At 39.5% G+C, this 15,108-nt stretch overlaps 1 protein-coding gene across 3 annotated transcripts; it reads right to left on the bottom strand.

Annotated features, from left to right (window-relative positions):
- Positions 1 to 136: 136 nt before the first annotated feature.
- Positions 137 to 15,096, bottom strand: LOC115012268 (transmembrane protein 184B-like). 3 transcript variants are annotated; one of them, XM_029437805.1, is made up of 11 exons: positions 14,993 to 15,096; positions 14,595 to 14,669; positions 11,155 to 11,388; positions 8,497 to 8,662; positions 6,049 to 6,139; positions 5,828 to 5,903; positions 5,277 to 5,368; positions 4,300 to 4,469; positions 3,578 to 3,772; positions 3,263 to 3,289; positions 137 to 2,529 (listed from the first exon to the last, which is right to left on the bottom strand). In XM_029437805.1, exons 3-11 carry the CDS (start codon positions 11,386 to 11,388, stop codon positions 2,300 to 2,302), a joined length of 1,281 nt encoding a protein of 426 aa, XP_029293665.1. In that variant the 5' UTR covers positions 14,595 to 14,669; positions 14,993 to 15,096; the 3' UTR covers positions 137 to 2,299. The 3 variants fall into 3 exon arrangements, with proteins under 3 accessions (XP_029293665.1, XP_029293667.1, XP_029293666.1); XM_029437806.1 differs by lacking the exon at positions 14,993 to 15,096 and adding an exon at positions 14,772 to 14,956 and having other exon boundaries at positions 2,300 to 2,529; XM_029437807.1 differs by lacking the exon at positions 3,263 to 3,289.
- Between the last annotated feature and the right edge of the window lie 12 nt (positions 15,097 to 15,108).

Raw genomic sequence — 15,108 nt, 5'->3', positions numbered from 1 at the left:
TCCATTCTGTGGACGCTGGTAGCTATTTCTAGATTGTATTTTATAAAAGTAGAATCATTGTACAATGTCACAAAATATTACATATGTGATGATATCTACAAGATGAAGATCCTGGAATAAATGGCTTGGGTCTTGGTTGCATTTGTATTTTACTTTATTTTCAACACCAACAGAACCCATTTAAGCATCAAAACAAGAGATAATATTACCAATATACAAATTAAAAAAGGGTACAACAGAAATAAAACCGTATAATATATGAAAATTAAAATATTAAACTAAAGCACTACACAAAGCAATGCCATTACAGCCATCATGTTTCACAGTGCTTAATTTAGCAATATTTCCAACATTCCTTCCTTTCTGATATAAAGTAATATTTCCTGGTTTAATATATTCAGCTATGTGATTAAACATCCAGCTTTTAAATCACATAGCCTGTGTTTGAATAAAAGGCAGTGACTTTCACTTTTTCAATATTACTAAATTAGTGTTACAATATAAGAACAAATTCACTCAACATTGCCTTTAACTGAAGCAAAACCTGTTCAGTGGAAAGCCGGATACAAAAGTGATGCGTTAATAATTGAGTGTAGGGATATGGGTTAGCAGTCACAGCAGGAAACCAACTTTTCAACACTTTCATTATTCTGCTAACTGATTTTCCATTAGAAGGTTGATTGTGTTTTTGTCATTTTTAATCCGGACTACATTCATTACTCACAGTAAACTGTTTGTTTACCTGCAGTCAATAGACTTTAGTAAATATGTAAAAATCAGTTTGGACTCTGTACTCGACATATCAAGAGGAAAACAGTGATCGCACAATTAGAGGCGTAATGTCACCCGTCAAAAGGATCTACTCAGCTTTTATATTGCTGTGCTCTGCAATCAAATATTTACGATCACGATCACAAGCAGCTTCTATACTTGCCCCTGCTAAAACGCATATTAAACATTAGTTGATGGCAATTAACTCTACTAATAGGAAACAGAGGATGACTGGCGGGACTGACTCATTTGAGGATGTTTTCTACCATCCATCACTCCTAGTGTCCCTGAACAAATCAACTTTTAATACCCATATATTCACTTTACAGATTTGAGTTGTCTCATTTAAAACCGACCGCCGACACATTTTTGACTAAATCACTACTACTATAGCAGTGATGCCATTATAAACAATACCAGCAGAGGCAGGCCTGATCTGTGCTGCTCGTAATTCCCTTAATTATGGGATTACAATCCACAGCACATCACAGCTGGGCCGGCTCTGCAGGGAAGTGTTGCTTCTTCAGTAATCTGTAATCTGTGTGGGTGTCGTCCTTCAGTCTCCCTGCCCACACTACAATCTCTCCTACAGCTGTTCCCTCAGTGCTCTAACAAACAATAACAATGCGCAAGGAGCCCAAGTCAGGCCAACAGCTGCCCAGTCATACAATTACACTTTTGAGTCACTTCATATGAACCCACGACAAAAAAAACACAGAATATTAAGAACATTTCTGGAATAACAATTTTCCAACAAACTAGTCTTTAAATGAGTGATACCTTCAAGGTTGTACAACATTTAAATAAATAAAAATTAGATTAAACTCTTATATATTAAAATGAAGCCTGGGAATTCAAAGGCTCCTTAGCTTTGCTTGACCATAAATCAATTCTAAATCTTAAAACAGCGTGTCTCAAAGACTGGAGCACAGGGGACTCCTTCTATTTGGCAATGTTTCGTTAGGAGGCAGAGTTGGCAGAGGGATGAGGAGAAGTTTGGATTGAGAATCAATATAAAAACTGTAAAATGAAGGAGGCTGTGTGTTTCAGATGAAGATGGCACTTATTTGCTCTGGCATACACCTCGTAAATGTTTTGCTGTGGTGTTTAAAGTGCAGCATAAGGACCCTATATTTAGGCACGGTTGTTTGTACCCATGTGATATGGTAGTTCTGTCAGTAATGGCCTCTATGACATCAACACAAATGACAACTTGGCCGGTTCATAAACCTAATGCCTAAACATCTTGACCTCTCTTCTCCCCGACTGTATTCGTAACAACTTCTCCACCCTTTTCCCTACTGCACCTCTCTTTCCTTGTAAAAACACTCAATCCTTTCCCGCAGTCTTTTAACAATAGTTCCATAAGTCTGACATGAATCTGATCTGTTGTCTAAATAAAAACAAACAATAGAAAACAGAATCCGATCTTCCGTGTTAAGGTAGCAACAAAAGATCTGATTTGTCTCACATGGGTGATAACATTTTAATTTGGGCTACAAGAGTAAAGTGAGTGCCTGTTTGAGTCTCAGAACTCATCGTCAGAGCTGAGCAGGAGGGTCTTTTCGTTGTCCCCGCGGGTGCTGAGGTTACTGTGGCTGCGGGAGAGAGGTGGCCCCCCACTTCGCTCCAGTGTGGACTGCTGGGTGTACTGCTGATAAGCTGGGGAGAAATTATGGATGGCATCCTGCACCATGTCCCCCGGATTCATGGTCTCCTTCAGGCTGCTGGAGATGCTCTTCATCGGGGCACAGCGACCTGGAGGTGGCGTAGAGAGGAATATTAATAAAGAGATGCAAAACTGGATAAACAGGGCGGGAGATAGGAAGGTGACAGATGACTGAAAAACATACAAAAACTATGCTTGAAGTGAATTTTCAAAATTCAATCAGCAGGATAGAATAAATAAATCTGTGGCCTGAAAGTCAGACATGCAGATGATATAATAAAGCAACAGTTGGTAGTATGATATTATTGGAGGTTAAGATGATATACCACTAGGCAGGCGATGATTCAACATCAGTTTACATTACTAATTTACATTTCTTCAGTCCTTAGCGTTTTCTTTCTTTCTCAACACAAACATTTTTCTGCTGGGACAAAGAATTGGAGGGGACCACTGAGCCCGAGTAGGAAGTGGGGGGCACAGAGCTATTGCAGGGGGGGCGCGGCAAGGCTTGAGCCCTGCTAGCATAACATGGACAAGTTTGTGACTTGAAAACATTCATACAAAAGAGGAGCCCTGCAGAAAAAGTTTGGGAACCACTGACATAGACAAACAAAATTAACTTTAATTTACTGACTGCAAAATCAACATAAGGATACAAAACAAGACAGCTATAAACCCACAATTTGTGTAAATGTATAAACTGGATTCTTGCTGAAATTAAAACAATGTTGACATTTAACCACAATCACAACACAAAAAAAGCTAAACAAAAAGCGCTTTAACGGGGCAAACATACAGAAACACAGCTAACATCAGACCTACCGTACTGTCCATAGATAGGAAATGAGCCTTTCAGTGCAGCACAGTGAAGAAGAAAGAACGAGGAGACAAGGAATACAAGAAAGTCAAGATGAAAATAATGGAAAAGCAGAAGAAAAGAGAAAGACTCAAAATGTACAGAGAGCGTCAAAGATAGTAATCAAAGTACAAAGGTTTGGGAAACAAAGAGTGAGGTCAGATCAGTTCAGAACATTCAGAGCACACTGATTATAATGCACACTATAACATACAGGCTCCCTTTCTCATAGCCTACATATTTTGCTTTAGTTTCTCGATCTCACACACACTTTCTCTTACCATACGAGTCCAGCCTTTTATCCATGTAGACCTTGTAAGTAAAGGCATGGCGCAAAGCAACGGCAGCAAAGAACATCTCAATGCAGATGATGAAGTTTTGGTAACCAGCGGCAACTGTTCCCTCGCCCATGGAGAAGTCAACCGAGTTGATCTGAGGGATGGCTCCGCACTTCTCCAGGATGGCCAGCAGCATCCCTGGATCGTACAAAGAGAGACAGGAGTGAGAAATCAGAAGCAGAGAAAAATTGAACGATCACAAAATGTGAAACGGTTGGCATATTAATAGACATGATCCACAAAAGGGTGAAGGAAGCTGATGTGAACTTAAAGTCAGACAGAGATGAGGTGACAGGGCCTGTTTCAACCTCTTCTACTACAAGATTTTATTTCATAGAATCAGACCATTTCACAGCAAAACCCCCCCCAAAGAAATGGCAGCCGCAAAAACACCATCCAGAGGCAACAAAAGAATTCATGAATGAAACACTCTTTTAAATACAGTTTGTAATATTGTTGCACCCACTAGAATATTTGCACAATTACAGGTTTCCATTTTATTTTGCCTGCCTCTTGGAAATTCACTTTTTATTTATTTACATTTTTTATAAAAAGGTACACAATATTTGGATAAAACATACCAAAAGACTGCACAACAAAATAATGTGTCAGAATAAATGGGTATGTGCTGCCGTGTTAAAAAGTTCAGACGGTGGCCTTCTTACCTTGCCAGAAGGAGAGAAAGATGACTGATTTGACCATGAAGAACTTGAGCACGGGGTTGTAGGGGACAAGCAGTTCACGTGTGGCGAAGTAGAAGAGGAAGAGAGCGTAAAGCGAGAGACTGACTGAGATGTTGTAGACAATGGTCACATACAGGTAGCCACTAGCCACGCTGGAGGAGAGAGACAGAAAAAAGAATGTGCTTTAGCCACGACACAAATCCCAAATGTCTAAGTGAGGAAACAAATAAACTGGAACCATTTAAATTAAGCATCAAAGAGGTTAAAATGGATTTACAAATCAGTTGGAACCTGCATAAGGCAAGTTCATGTTGGCAAGTTTCATTTGGACAAATAGTGAAAACCTCTGTGTCGTAGTTCTGTAGAAGCTTCAGCACTTCGTTGTGAAGGATGATGATTGTTACATAAAAGGATGGAGATTTGGACTGTAAAGCAGCACTCTTGATATTTTTTTACAGGCTCTCATTGTGGATTTTAGAGTAATAACCTAAGAACTACACGGAAGCGATAACTAGAGACTTGATTTAATACCTTTTGAAAATGATTACGTGTTACAGATATGAATTCTCTGGGTTCAACCAAAGCTGCTCAGACATTATGGTCTAAAAAGACCATGGCTCCTACAGTTTAAGGCAAATTAGATTTAAGACTTCTTAGGACTTTTTTAATGCCACTTGGAATGAAACTGAAGACTAATTCTACACATATTTTTCCCGCTATCTGGATCTGTGTGACGTTAATGCTAAATAATAAAAAATAGATGTTACAAATTATTTTGAGATCACCAATTAAGGCCTTTTTTCTTAGATTAATGAATTCAATCCCTTTTAAGACTTTTTAAGGATCTGTAGGAACCCTGGCTGAAGTTGGTCAGTGTCAGTGGTGTGACACAAGAAATCACTGCGCAGAGAGAAGTCCATGCTGTGAATGACAGCGGCTAAGTTGTTGTGGAAACATACTTAAAGTCTCCATCTCTGTATTTCCCGAAAGCCTGAAGTAAGACAGTGATCATTGCCATCAGAGGTTTGACCACACAGAACTGGAGAGTTGCCTGAGGAAGTGCGAGCGAGAGAGAGAGAGCGAGAGAGAGAGAGAGAATGAGGGGAAGTTGACATGGAAGGAAAAAAGAGAATAATGCTGTCAGGAGAAATATCAGATCAGTAAAAAGCAGCAATGTTACACCAGCTTGTTTTAATCGTCCAATAGTCCCTTACATTCTAAACCGAGTACAAAGCTTTTGACAGCGATATTTTCAATGACAAGCACATTTAATGTTAATATCATAAATATTTCCTCAAACAAGTTTAAGTTCCTTTCAAGAACATTTTCATACCGTATGGAAATTACATGGATATAAATATCATGCAGAATTTGTAGTAAAAATGATAAAACATGTATTAACACTGGACAGTTCCTCTATCCATAAAGCGCAACAGTAAAACATAGTTATGACACCCTTTGAGTAATATTAAACAATGTACAGTATATGAGCCGAGAGGGTGATTGGTACCTGTTTGCAAAACCTGAGGAAACCAATGGAGTACGTCCTGCCCCACAGACAACAGGTCCCATACATACAGCTGGACCTAAAGTGAAGTGCAGGTTCATACGGGTCAAAATTGTTGGAAAAGTAGGGAAGCTATTTTGACATGAAATTACTTACTTACTTTTATACCAGCAAGAAAGAGAATGGAATCAAAAAAGGTTAAGATGAGAGTAAACGAGACTTACTCGATAGGTTTCCCTCTGATCTCAGCCATGATGGCGCTCTCTCCTCCCAGATACTCGTAGCACAGACTCAGGAAGTTGTAGATGACAAAGGCTGGAGAGTGTCACACATGGAAAAACATAGTTTTAGACCTTAATATGTATAAATCCCTCCCAGATCAAACGGCCATAAAAATTGACATTTTGTAACTGGAAGACTGCATTAGATAAAAATGTCGCCCATTCGTCAGGAAAATTGCAAATAGCACCACCCTATCCAGAAGTTCCATATCATATCAAGGATTAACTGATTTGGTTCAGAAGTAAGCAGAGACCCCCAACCTAACTGCATTTATACTAAAGGTTCTTACAAAAATATCATGTTAACGTTGCTGATGTGAAAACAATGGATATTTCTTACAGCCTCCAAAAACATATTGATGCACCATAGTTCCAGCAGCAGTCGGTTAGTTATGCAGTGCTGTCAACCACAGTGTAACGGTGGTAATTACAGATATGTTTTGCTGATTTTGTTTCAGAACCGCTGAGCTTGCCATTTTAAAAAGGCAGAAAGGTGAGTCACCCTCCATCAGCAGGCTTAGAAATGATTGGGTGATGTTTTGAGTGAGGTGTAAGCCTTAGCATAATTGTAAGGGACGCCAATGAAAACATTGTTAAAGAAAACAAAACGCTGAAGAAAGCTTATGGTCACGTCACACAAATATTGTCACAATACAAATGGTTCAGATAAACAATACAGATCTTACACAAGTAATCTGCACACATTAAGGCTGCGATATTCACCCATGCAATGTGTTACATGTTACAAGTACTGATAATAAAGATAGAAATCATATTCTAACATGTGATGTTTTTGTGTTCCCTCCACAGCATTATGGGCCTTCGTGCTGAGCTTCACCAGGTGTGTCTCTAATCCCTTTATATTCTCTCCTCTGGTCAGATATGTAATCAACCTAATCCTGCTACACTGCTCACTTTTGCAGTAAACACGTCTGTCATGGATCCTTATACATTTAGACCGGTGATCCCAAAGAAGTGTACAGAACAGTTACGTCCTCTCCTGTGTACTGCTCAATACTTCGTTGGCTATTCTGCAAACACGAATAATTTATTGGACATTTTGTTGAGGAGTAACATACAATTGAAAATAAACCTAACTGGACGGCACACTGATCCCAGTAATTGATGTCCCTGAGAGAGCAGAATGTTTTCTCATCTGCTGCCCCAGGTGTTCTCAGGCTAATTTAAGGGTAACCCACAGATACCAGCTCCCCGCCGCCTCCGCTGGTTACTGTTTAAAGTGGCCGAGTTCAAAAGTAAGTCTGTGGTTGTACGCACACCGACAAACCTGCCAGAACACAGTGAGCAGCACAGTGTTGGCTTTGTTAATGTTGCACAACTACACATTCAGAATTTTTGCACTCTGAAATGTCATTTCACTGCTTTTTATCTTTACGGTCGATTGCAGATGAAAATAAGTAAAACATGGATTTTGAGAGCACAAATATCCAAGAGTTTAACAAATAAGGGCTACAACATCCTGTATCCTCATGATTGTTTGCACTTTTTGTAAGTAGCTTTGGACAAAAGCGTCAGCTAAATGAACTGTAATGTAATGTAACATATAGATCCTTAAATGTGGAGACAAAGCTCACCATGTCAATACTGTGCCTCATTAAAGTTAGTTGTTTATCACTTCTGTCATATCTAATAGTATATAATAATAGTATGTAATAATATCTCAAAGCAGCCTTGCAACCATTGTTTGTTTTTTTATTTAATCTGTCAAGTATGTTCTTGATCAATTAATTATTTGTTTGGTCTATGAGCCCATTACAAGTTCTGAATCCAAGCTGATGTCCGAAATGGATTATCCAACAGTTCAAGTAAATCCTCCCAATGAGAAACTTGAACCAGCGGATGTTTGGCGTCTTTGCCTCCCTATAGATCAACTAATAGTGTCCGCACCACAAGCATGTTCAGGCAATTATCCTAATAAAGCATGATGATGGTATAATAAGGCAAAGTGCCATCAACATACCTATAGTATGTCATAAGGTTTTTCTTTATTCTTAATTATTTATATTACTGTGAGGAATTCCTGTTAGTGAATGCCTCAGTCACAAGTGCGATGCCATTTAAAAGTCTTCCCATGGATTTGCTCGTTTTCATACAGTTGCTAGGAAACAGGTTTCCCCTCCCCTGCAATCCCAAAAGGACCACGGAGCCATGAGGACAAAGATGGCAACCTTTGTAAATGAAGACACTGCAAAGGCCATCTGCTGCTGGGGTATATCACGGCACATAAATTCTCACACCCTTTTTTCTACTGGGAGTCAAAAGACACATTGCAACACAAAACACTCACTCCCTCCGCTGTGGGGAATATACTGTTATAATGATAGAAATGAGTGAACCAGCTCCTTGCACTGCGTTAGTCAATCCACTCACCTTCGTAGCAGTCTCGGACTGTGTCAAAGTACACATAATACTCCTCATTGGTGAAGAAAAGAAGGCTGAGCCAGGAGTCGAAGGCATAGATGGGGACTATGAAGAGGATCCTAACTATGTGCCTCTGTTCATTTGGAGAGCTGTAGTAACGTAGATGCATGTAGATCTATAAAGAAGAGAGAAAGAAAACAGGATGGGAAGAAATCAGAAATGTAACATTTAAAATGCTTTGTAAAATACTCCCAGGAAAGACACCATTATCTAACCAGGAATTTGCAATGAGTAAAAAAAACACATGTGCCTATACTTTAGTGAATATCTATTCCATGTTATTTTCTTATGATTCTGTCACAAATTAGGTGAACAAGTGACAGAGCCTGAAAATGAGGCAGATCTGAAGTCATCGGACATCACACACTATCCCAGTTGGTTATTATTGTATGTCCATATGTGTGGATAAGACCTTTCTCTTTTCTTCTTTTGGATCAGCAATACAAAAACAGAAGGTTTTAAACTTGGCTACAACATCAACCTTCCATAAATCACTATGGGAGCAGCTGGAGCATTTATTCTTGAACGCATCATCTTGAATCATCTTGAATCATTTGGCTTTGCAATAGAGTGCCGCAGGAATGAGTCCCAGAATTAAAACCCGGAAATTACAGTTCTTACAGTTAGTATTTTCATCAACTTCCTCCTTGTGAAGCCACAGCTCATAACGTGGTGGATAAAGGTGTTTAACTGGAACTACCTCGTGAAAACTGTACAGGTCAAAGTGCACCAAGTATACATTTTCCTAACTTGGATATTTGAGAACTGTTTGTCTGAAAAGTGTGTGTTGTGTAATTGATACTGAGCTTTTATGACTTCTATTCAGAGCAGCAGACGGCAGGAAGAACAGGGTGAGCCTTTTGTCACCAGCACCTCTGCTGCTCCATCCGACTCCTTTCCATTTACACAATGTCCGACCTCTCACCTTTCCTGGTTGGTAAACAGACACACACCTTTGGCAGAATAACAAACAGCGGGTGACAATACACCAAGCGAGACAGTGCACTCCGCTTACAGGGCTTGTTGCTAGGTGACCCTACTACCTCCTCCGCACACACGCACACAACCCATCCCCTGCTCTTTCATGCCGAAGTCGAGCCAGGAGCACCTGTTGCCAGAGCGACACAGGGCTCTTAAGCCTGTACATGAAGAACAATGGAGGACAAATCATTAACCTAAGCCTCGGGGTACAGTAGATTTCACTTACATAAAAGAGACGCTTACTAAATACTTCACTGTAACATGAGGGCTGATAAACTCACACAAACAAGGCAGACAGCACTTGTGCACTATAGTACACCACTAACACTAACACTTCAATTCTCCAGAGATTTTGAACACTATTCTAAACTGTCAAAACGCGAGACTAAACTATGTCCCTTTACAACTTTATTTTTTCGTAGCTTTTCCTCACATCACTAGCCTTGGGGTTGGGGCACCGACAAAGAATCGTTCCTTACCTTTCTGTCCCCTCATTTCCTGTCATCTCTCTACTGTTGGCTATCAAATAGAGGCATACAATGCCTCTCATAAACAACTAGGCACATGGTTTGAGAGAAAGTCCATCATTTGTTTCTAAAGCTTAAAAGGGGCAACTTATTCTGAAGGTAAACTTCCCTAAAAACAGTCAATCCAGCTTTTGTCATTCATAAGAATTAGCTATACAGCTGCAATGATTGATCGACTAATCCATTAGTCGATCAACAGAAAAGATTAATCGGCAACTATTTTGATAATGGATTTTCATAATGGATGAAATCTTTTTTAGATTTCCTGCTTTTCATTTCATAGACCAAAAGATTAATCGAATAATTATGCTTTTTGTGTCATTCCATTTACACAAACCCTAAATGTGTACGACACATGAATATCCTAGTGTAAGTGCACAGTGTTAAGTCAACGTAAAACAATTAGTGAGGTACATGGAAAATCTTTCAGTATGTGGAAGAGGTCTCCTCCCCACAGATGTAAAACTTCCTAAGTGCCTGCATGTGTTTAGTGTGTGACTGTGCATAAATAGAGCCGTAGAGTAACAGGGGCTCATGGAAAAATGCTCCTTGGTGTGAATGTCTTTACGTTTTTTTTTTTTTTTTTGCTTTTGCTGAAAAGGAGCTTTTTGTACCTTCAGTACACAAAGGTTGAATAAAAGAGGGAGAACAGTGGGTAGACTTGAGAGAGCATGAGCAAGATTTAAGTTTCATCCCAGTAGTTCAGCTTGACCTTTTTCCTAAAGGCTGTGCTCAAAGGCAAGAAAACAGATGCAACCACTTCATACTTTGTATTAGGGTCTGCTCTGATCCATTGTGACGTACAATGAGCAAGCAGATAATCTTTAATGTCTTGGATTTACAATACTTCGGCTGTGTTCAGACTAATAATAGTTCAGCGTATATAAAATACAAAAATCCTCATTCATTTCAATAATAATAACCACTCGAGCAAATAAAATCTTACAAACTCCTGACAGTATTACGCTTAACTATTTGACCTTCTCATAGGTGCTTACACAGTACACATAGCAGCTGTTGGACAAAATAAATAGTTGTAGAGACAGAACCTGAAATCTTGAAGTTAGAAGTTTCGTTTTAAATGTCATGCTCTCCTTACCTGGTGACATGTGATCAGAAGAGCTGTCCAAACGAAAAAACCCGATATAGTTTGTGCAGTGGAGGTCATGAGGAAAATTGGCCCTTCTGGTGTGACCAATGGGGCTTCTGGTACCCAGGAGGTGTTGGATTGCTGTGGGGCGACCGTGGCTGGGGGCCCCGGGGCGAAGCCGACCGGAGGGTCATTGCCCAACCTCTCTGACAGGGTGATGTCTCGCCGCCAAAGTTGACCCATCTGTATGAAGAAAGGGCGTATATGAGACTTAATGAAAGAAGATGCTCTTTAGGTAATGCAAACTAAATTAGACATAACATTTTAATTTAGTAGCGTTCTCAACAAGCAGCTGCACAACCTAACTTTCCAGGTTATAAATCCTGAATGAATCACTGTTATGTGTGAATGCATTTTAACAGGCCTGAACCGTTTAAGACCTAAATCTAAAGCCAGCATCTGCTGATTATAGAGAAAACAGAAAAGGATACAGAGCAAATCAAAGTAGGGCATTGCACAGATCTACAGTGCAAAAGAGATTGTGTGGATAGATAAATGAGGAGAGATCAAAAAGCGAAAAAAAAAGAAGAAAGGAGGCATAAGGTAGGTGGGTGGGGAGAGGCTGATAAGAGTATAAAAACCAAATACACCCACGCATGGAGGGGGGGTGGGGGATCACTGAAACACAGCAAATCAGAGAGACAGCAATGAGCTGAGGGCTGCTGACCCAATTCTCTTCTCTGTGATTTGCTGAGGAAGGAAGAAGTGTAGCTAGACATGACGCTAAATACGAACACATTTCACAACACCTTTCCACAACCCAGCCTAAAAGTTCAGGTCTGTGGCCTCAGGTACTGTAGATGATGCAATAAGATAGATTCTTGCAATTATCTTAAAACAATTGTAAAACGATAATGCAACCTCATGCAAATGCATCCTCTCTTGAAATGGATAAAGTTGCTCTAACCAGTTTCTGTTCTGCGTCACAAATCTTTGTTTTATGAAAAGGGAGCCATTTCATCACCAGAGCTGTAGCTGGGAAAGACGGGACACACTGGGCCTCTTGCAGGAACATTTTTGATCGTATGCACAATTTGTTGATATTTTGTTAGTACCCATTGATTTCCGGGATTCACCAAAGTTTTCCTATTTTTGCTCTTCTCTTAGTTAAGCGAAAGTGTTGCGAGTGGTCGAGAGCACTCTTACCAAGATGAGAAAAAAACATTTTGTTTTCAGAAGCCACAAATTGTCCAACGCAAGGAAACATACGTTTTAAATTTGAGAAACGCAAAAGAAAAAACAAAACAGGAATACCATACAATTTTATTTAGATAATTATGTGATTTAGAGTAATTATAATAATTGGGTTATCAAATTTGTGGGGCTAAAGAAATACTATTAATCCATTGATCCCAATTTACATTATGAAACACCTTGGAAAATGATATTCTGTGTGATCAGCTTCTGAATGACTTACATACTGCTGTAAGATGCCGTTTGATTCTCCTTTAACATCAGTGCTGGAAAATCACATATCTACTTTGAGTTTATTTAACAGTACCTTGATTTCACTACTGCTGAAGATCTTCTTACAGCCTTTCTTTTGTGGCATCTCTCCCATTCTTGGGAATGTGACAGAGTATTTACACACAGGACAACACCTGGGGCCTGTACTACAAAGCGAGTTCAACATAGCCAGGATATCGTTGCGTTATCTGGCTAAACTAACCCTAACAACCGTGATCCCGCTAAGCGGTCCTACGACAGTGGTTATCAACTTTCTCCCCAAAGAATCCTGCAAAAGCACCACTTTAAATTTTGTTTAGAATATTAATATTGTTAATATTGGCTCATACGTGTTGTTGGAAATAAGTCATTCAGCATGAAGAAAGCATAAGAAATGACTTAGTCGACCAAAACTACCAAATAGTCGACTAATTGACTAAGAGGGGGAGCCCAATTAACTACACAACTTTCTGAATACCTCGGCCGTCTTGTGAAAGAAATAAAATAAAGACACCACCGCATTATATATTATTTGGTGTGGATTCCAGGAAGGCGGTAATCTAATCATTCACAGTGAAAACTAATTTCACAATAACTTTCAAACACCCCAGTGGACCAGCTAAATATAGGTAGACGCTCAATGTGGTTATGGATGACTCGTGCTGTTTGCCAAAGCCTCAATCTTGTGGCAATGCAGCACCTCGGAACACATCAGCGTGTCACACATCAGAATATGTTTAACTACTAGGGCTGTCCTCGACTGAAGACATTTTTTGTCAATTAAATCGACAGATCTGTAAAACTAAGTTTCTCCCCAAAGAATCCTGCAAAAGCACTACTTTAAATTTTGTTTATAATATTAATATTGGCTCATATGTTTTGTTGGAAATAAGTAATTCAGCATGAAGAAAGCATAAGAAATTACTTAGTCGACCAAAACTACCAAATAGTTGACTAATTGACTAAGAGGGGGCAGCCCACTTAACTACACAACTTTCTGAATACCTCGGCCGTTTTGTGAAAGAAATAAAATAAAGACACCACCAGATTATTTATTTACTGTTTCAAAAAATTGGCGTTATTAAGGGCTGGGCAGTGTATCAGTCATCATTTCTTATTTTATCCCATTAGAAAGCAATGACAAGTCAAATTTCTCACAAAATCATTTCTGATGTAGCAAACAGTTCCAGTATGATATTGTATAATAACAATGCATTTTAAATTGTGTTATTGCATTACCATTGATCATGGTATCTTTTTGCCATATTGCCTGATGAATAAGACTATTCACTTGTTTATAATCCAAGGTTGGAGGCATGTAAATCAGTCAAAACAGGTTGTCATATTAATAAAAATATTTACACAGAAAAATGAATATAGGGTGAGGTCTGTGTTTATTGTATACAAGCACTAGCTCGCACCTACAACAACAACAAAGGTCGCAGCTTCCCAGTGGGCCATAGACAAGAGTGAGAGGCAACTCATCAATCCTGCTGACTGCACCCATGGGTAGGTTTCAAAACATGCATTGTACTTTGACCTCAATCGAATCAGCAGTCTTTGTGACAGGCAATCATATGTCCTAAGGGTAGAGAGCTGCATGAAACATACTGTAAAGCATTCAGCCATTGAGGCGTTGTTCCATCAGAGGCACTAAAGACCACAGGGCTACTTAACAGTGACCACAACTCATGTTAAGTGCAGCTATAACAAATCCTACAAACAACGAGGGAGCAGGTTCCCCAGCGTTCAGCCTTCAGAACAGTACACACACAGTCGTGCTGCATTTTAGAGAAAGGGTGACATCATGTTTAATGAAAATCTAAGCACTGCTGATTTGGATTATTATATTTAAAACGGTCTGAGAGTTAAGAAAATCCGCTAAACTGAAAAATGGTAGCCGTTGTTCAGTGCTCATGGCTCCATCCTGCTGCTTCACTTACCTCCTCTGCAGTTTGGATCTGCGATGATTGAATCAAAGCGTCAATTTAGCTCATCCTCTCAAGTCGATTGCAAACCTTTTAGAGTAAAAAAAAGTGAATTGGCAAAGCGCTAACATTCAAACGACATCCAACCACTTATCTAAACACTGGCTTATTGTTTAAACCCCTGAAACTTGCCTCTTTTTTATAAAGCTGGCAAGTGTCGGCAGCTGAGCATCAACTACGCCAAGCGCTGCAGCTATTAGCTAACGTTAGCTAGCCTTCTTTGCCTGGCGCTAGCTTGCCGTTGCTTCTCCCCGTAAAGTCAAAACAAAGCAAATAAATATAACACTCTTTTAAGAGGCGACTCACTAAATTACAATATCAAAATGTCCAAATAAAAACTAGTTTCATCTCACCAGTTCCCCACCCAAAGCTGACCAACTAGACACCGTTATTTCATCCACATCACCATCGGCAATTCACTGTATCAACAGCAGCTGGAACAGAAAACTGTTGGCGCATGCGTAGTCAC

The sequence above is a fragment of the Cottoperca gobio genome, chromosome 8 (genome assembly GCF_900634415.1).
Source record: "Cottoperca gobio chromosome 8, fCotGob3.1, whole genome shotgun sequence".
Taxonomy (NCBI): domain Eukaryota; kingdom Metazoa; phylum Chordata; class Actinopteri; order Perciformes; family Bovichtidae; genus Cottoperca; species Cottoperca gobio.
Note: the sequence above shows the minus strand (reverse complement) of the source record. Positions and strands in the feature narration are given on the sequence as shown.

Bases quoted from the DNA above. Each gene is read 5' to 3' on its own strand.
- LOC115012268 (XM_029437805.1), bottom strand. From the start codon at position 11,388: ATGGGTCAACTTTGGCGGCGAGACATCACCCTGTCAGAGAGGTTGGGC. The intron at 4,470-5,276 runs GTATGTTTCCAC...TCTCTCCTCCAG, and splicing joins TACAGAGATGGAGACTTTAA to CGTGGCTAGTGGCTACCTGT. The intron at 3,773-4,299 runs GTAAGAAGGCCA...TGTACGATCCAG, and splicing joins CTTTCTCTCCTTCTGGCAAG to GGATGCTGCTGGCCATCCTG.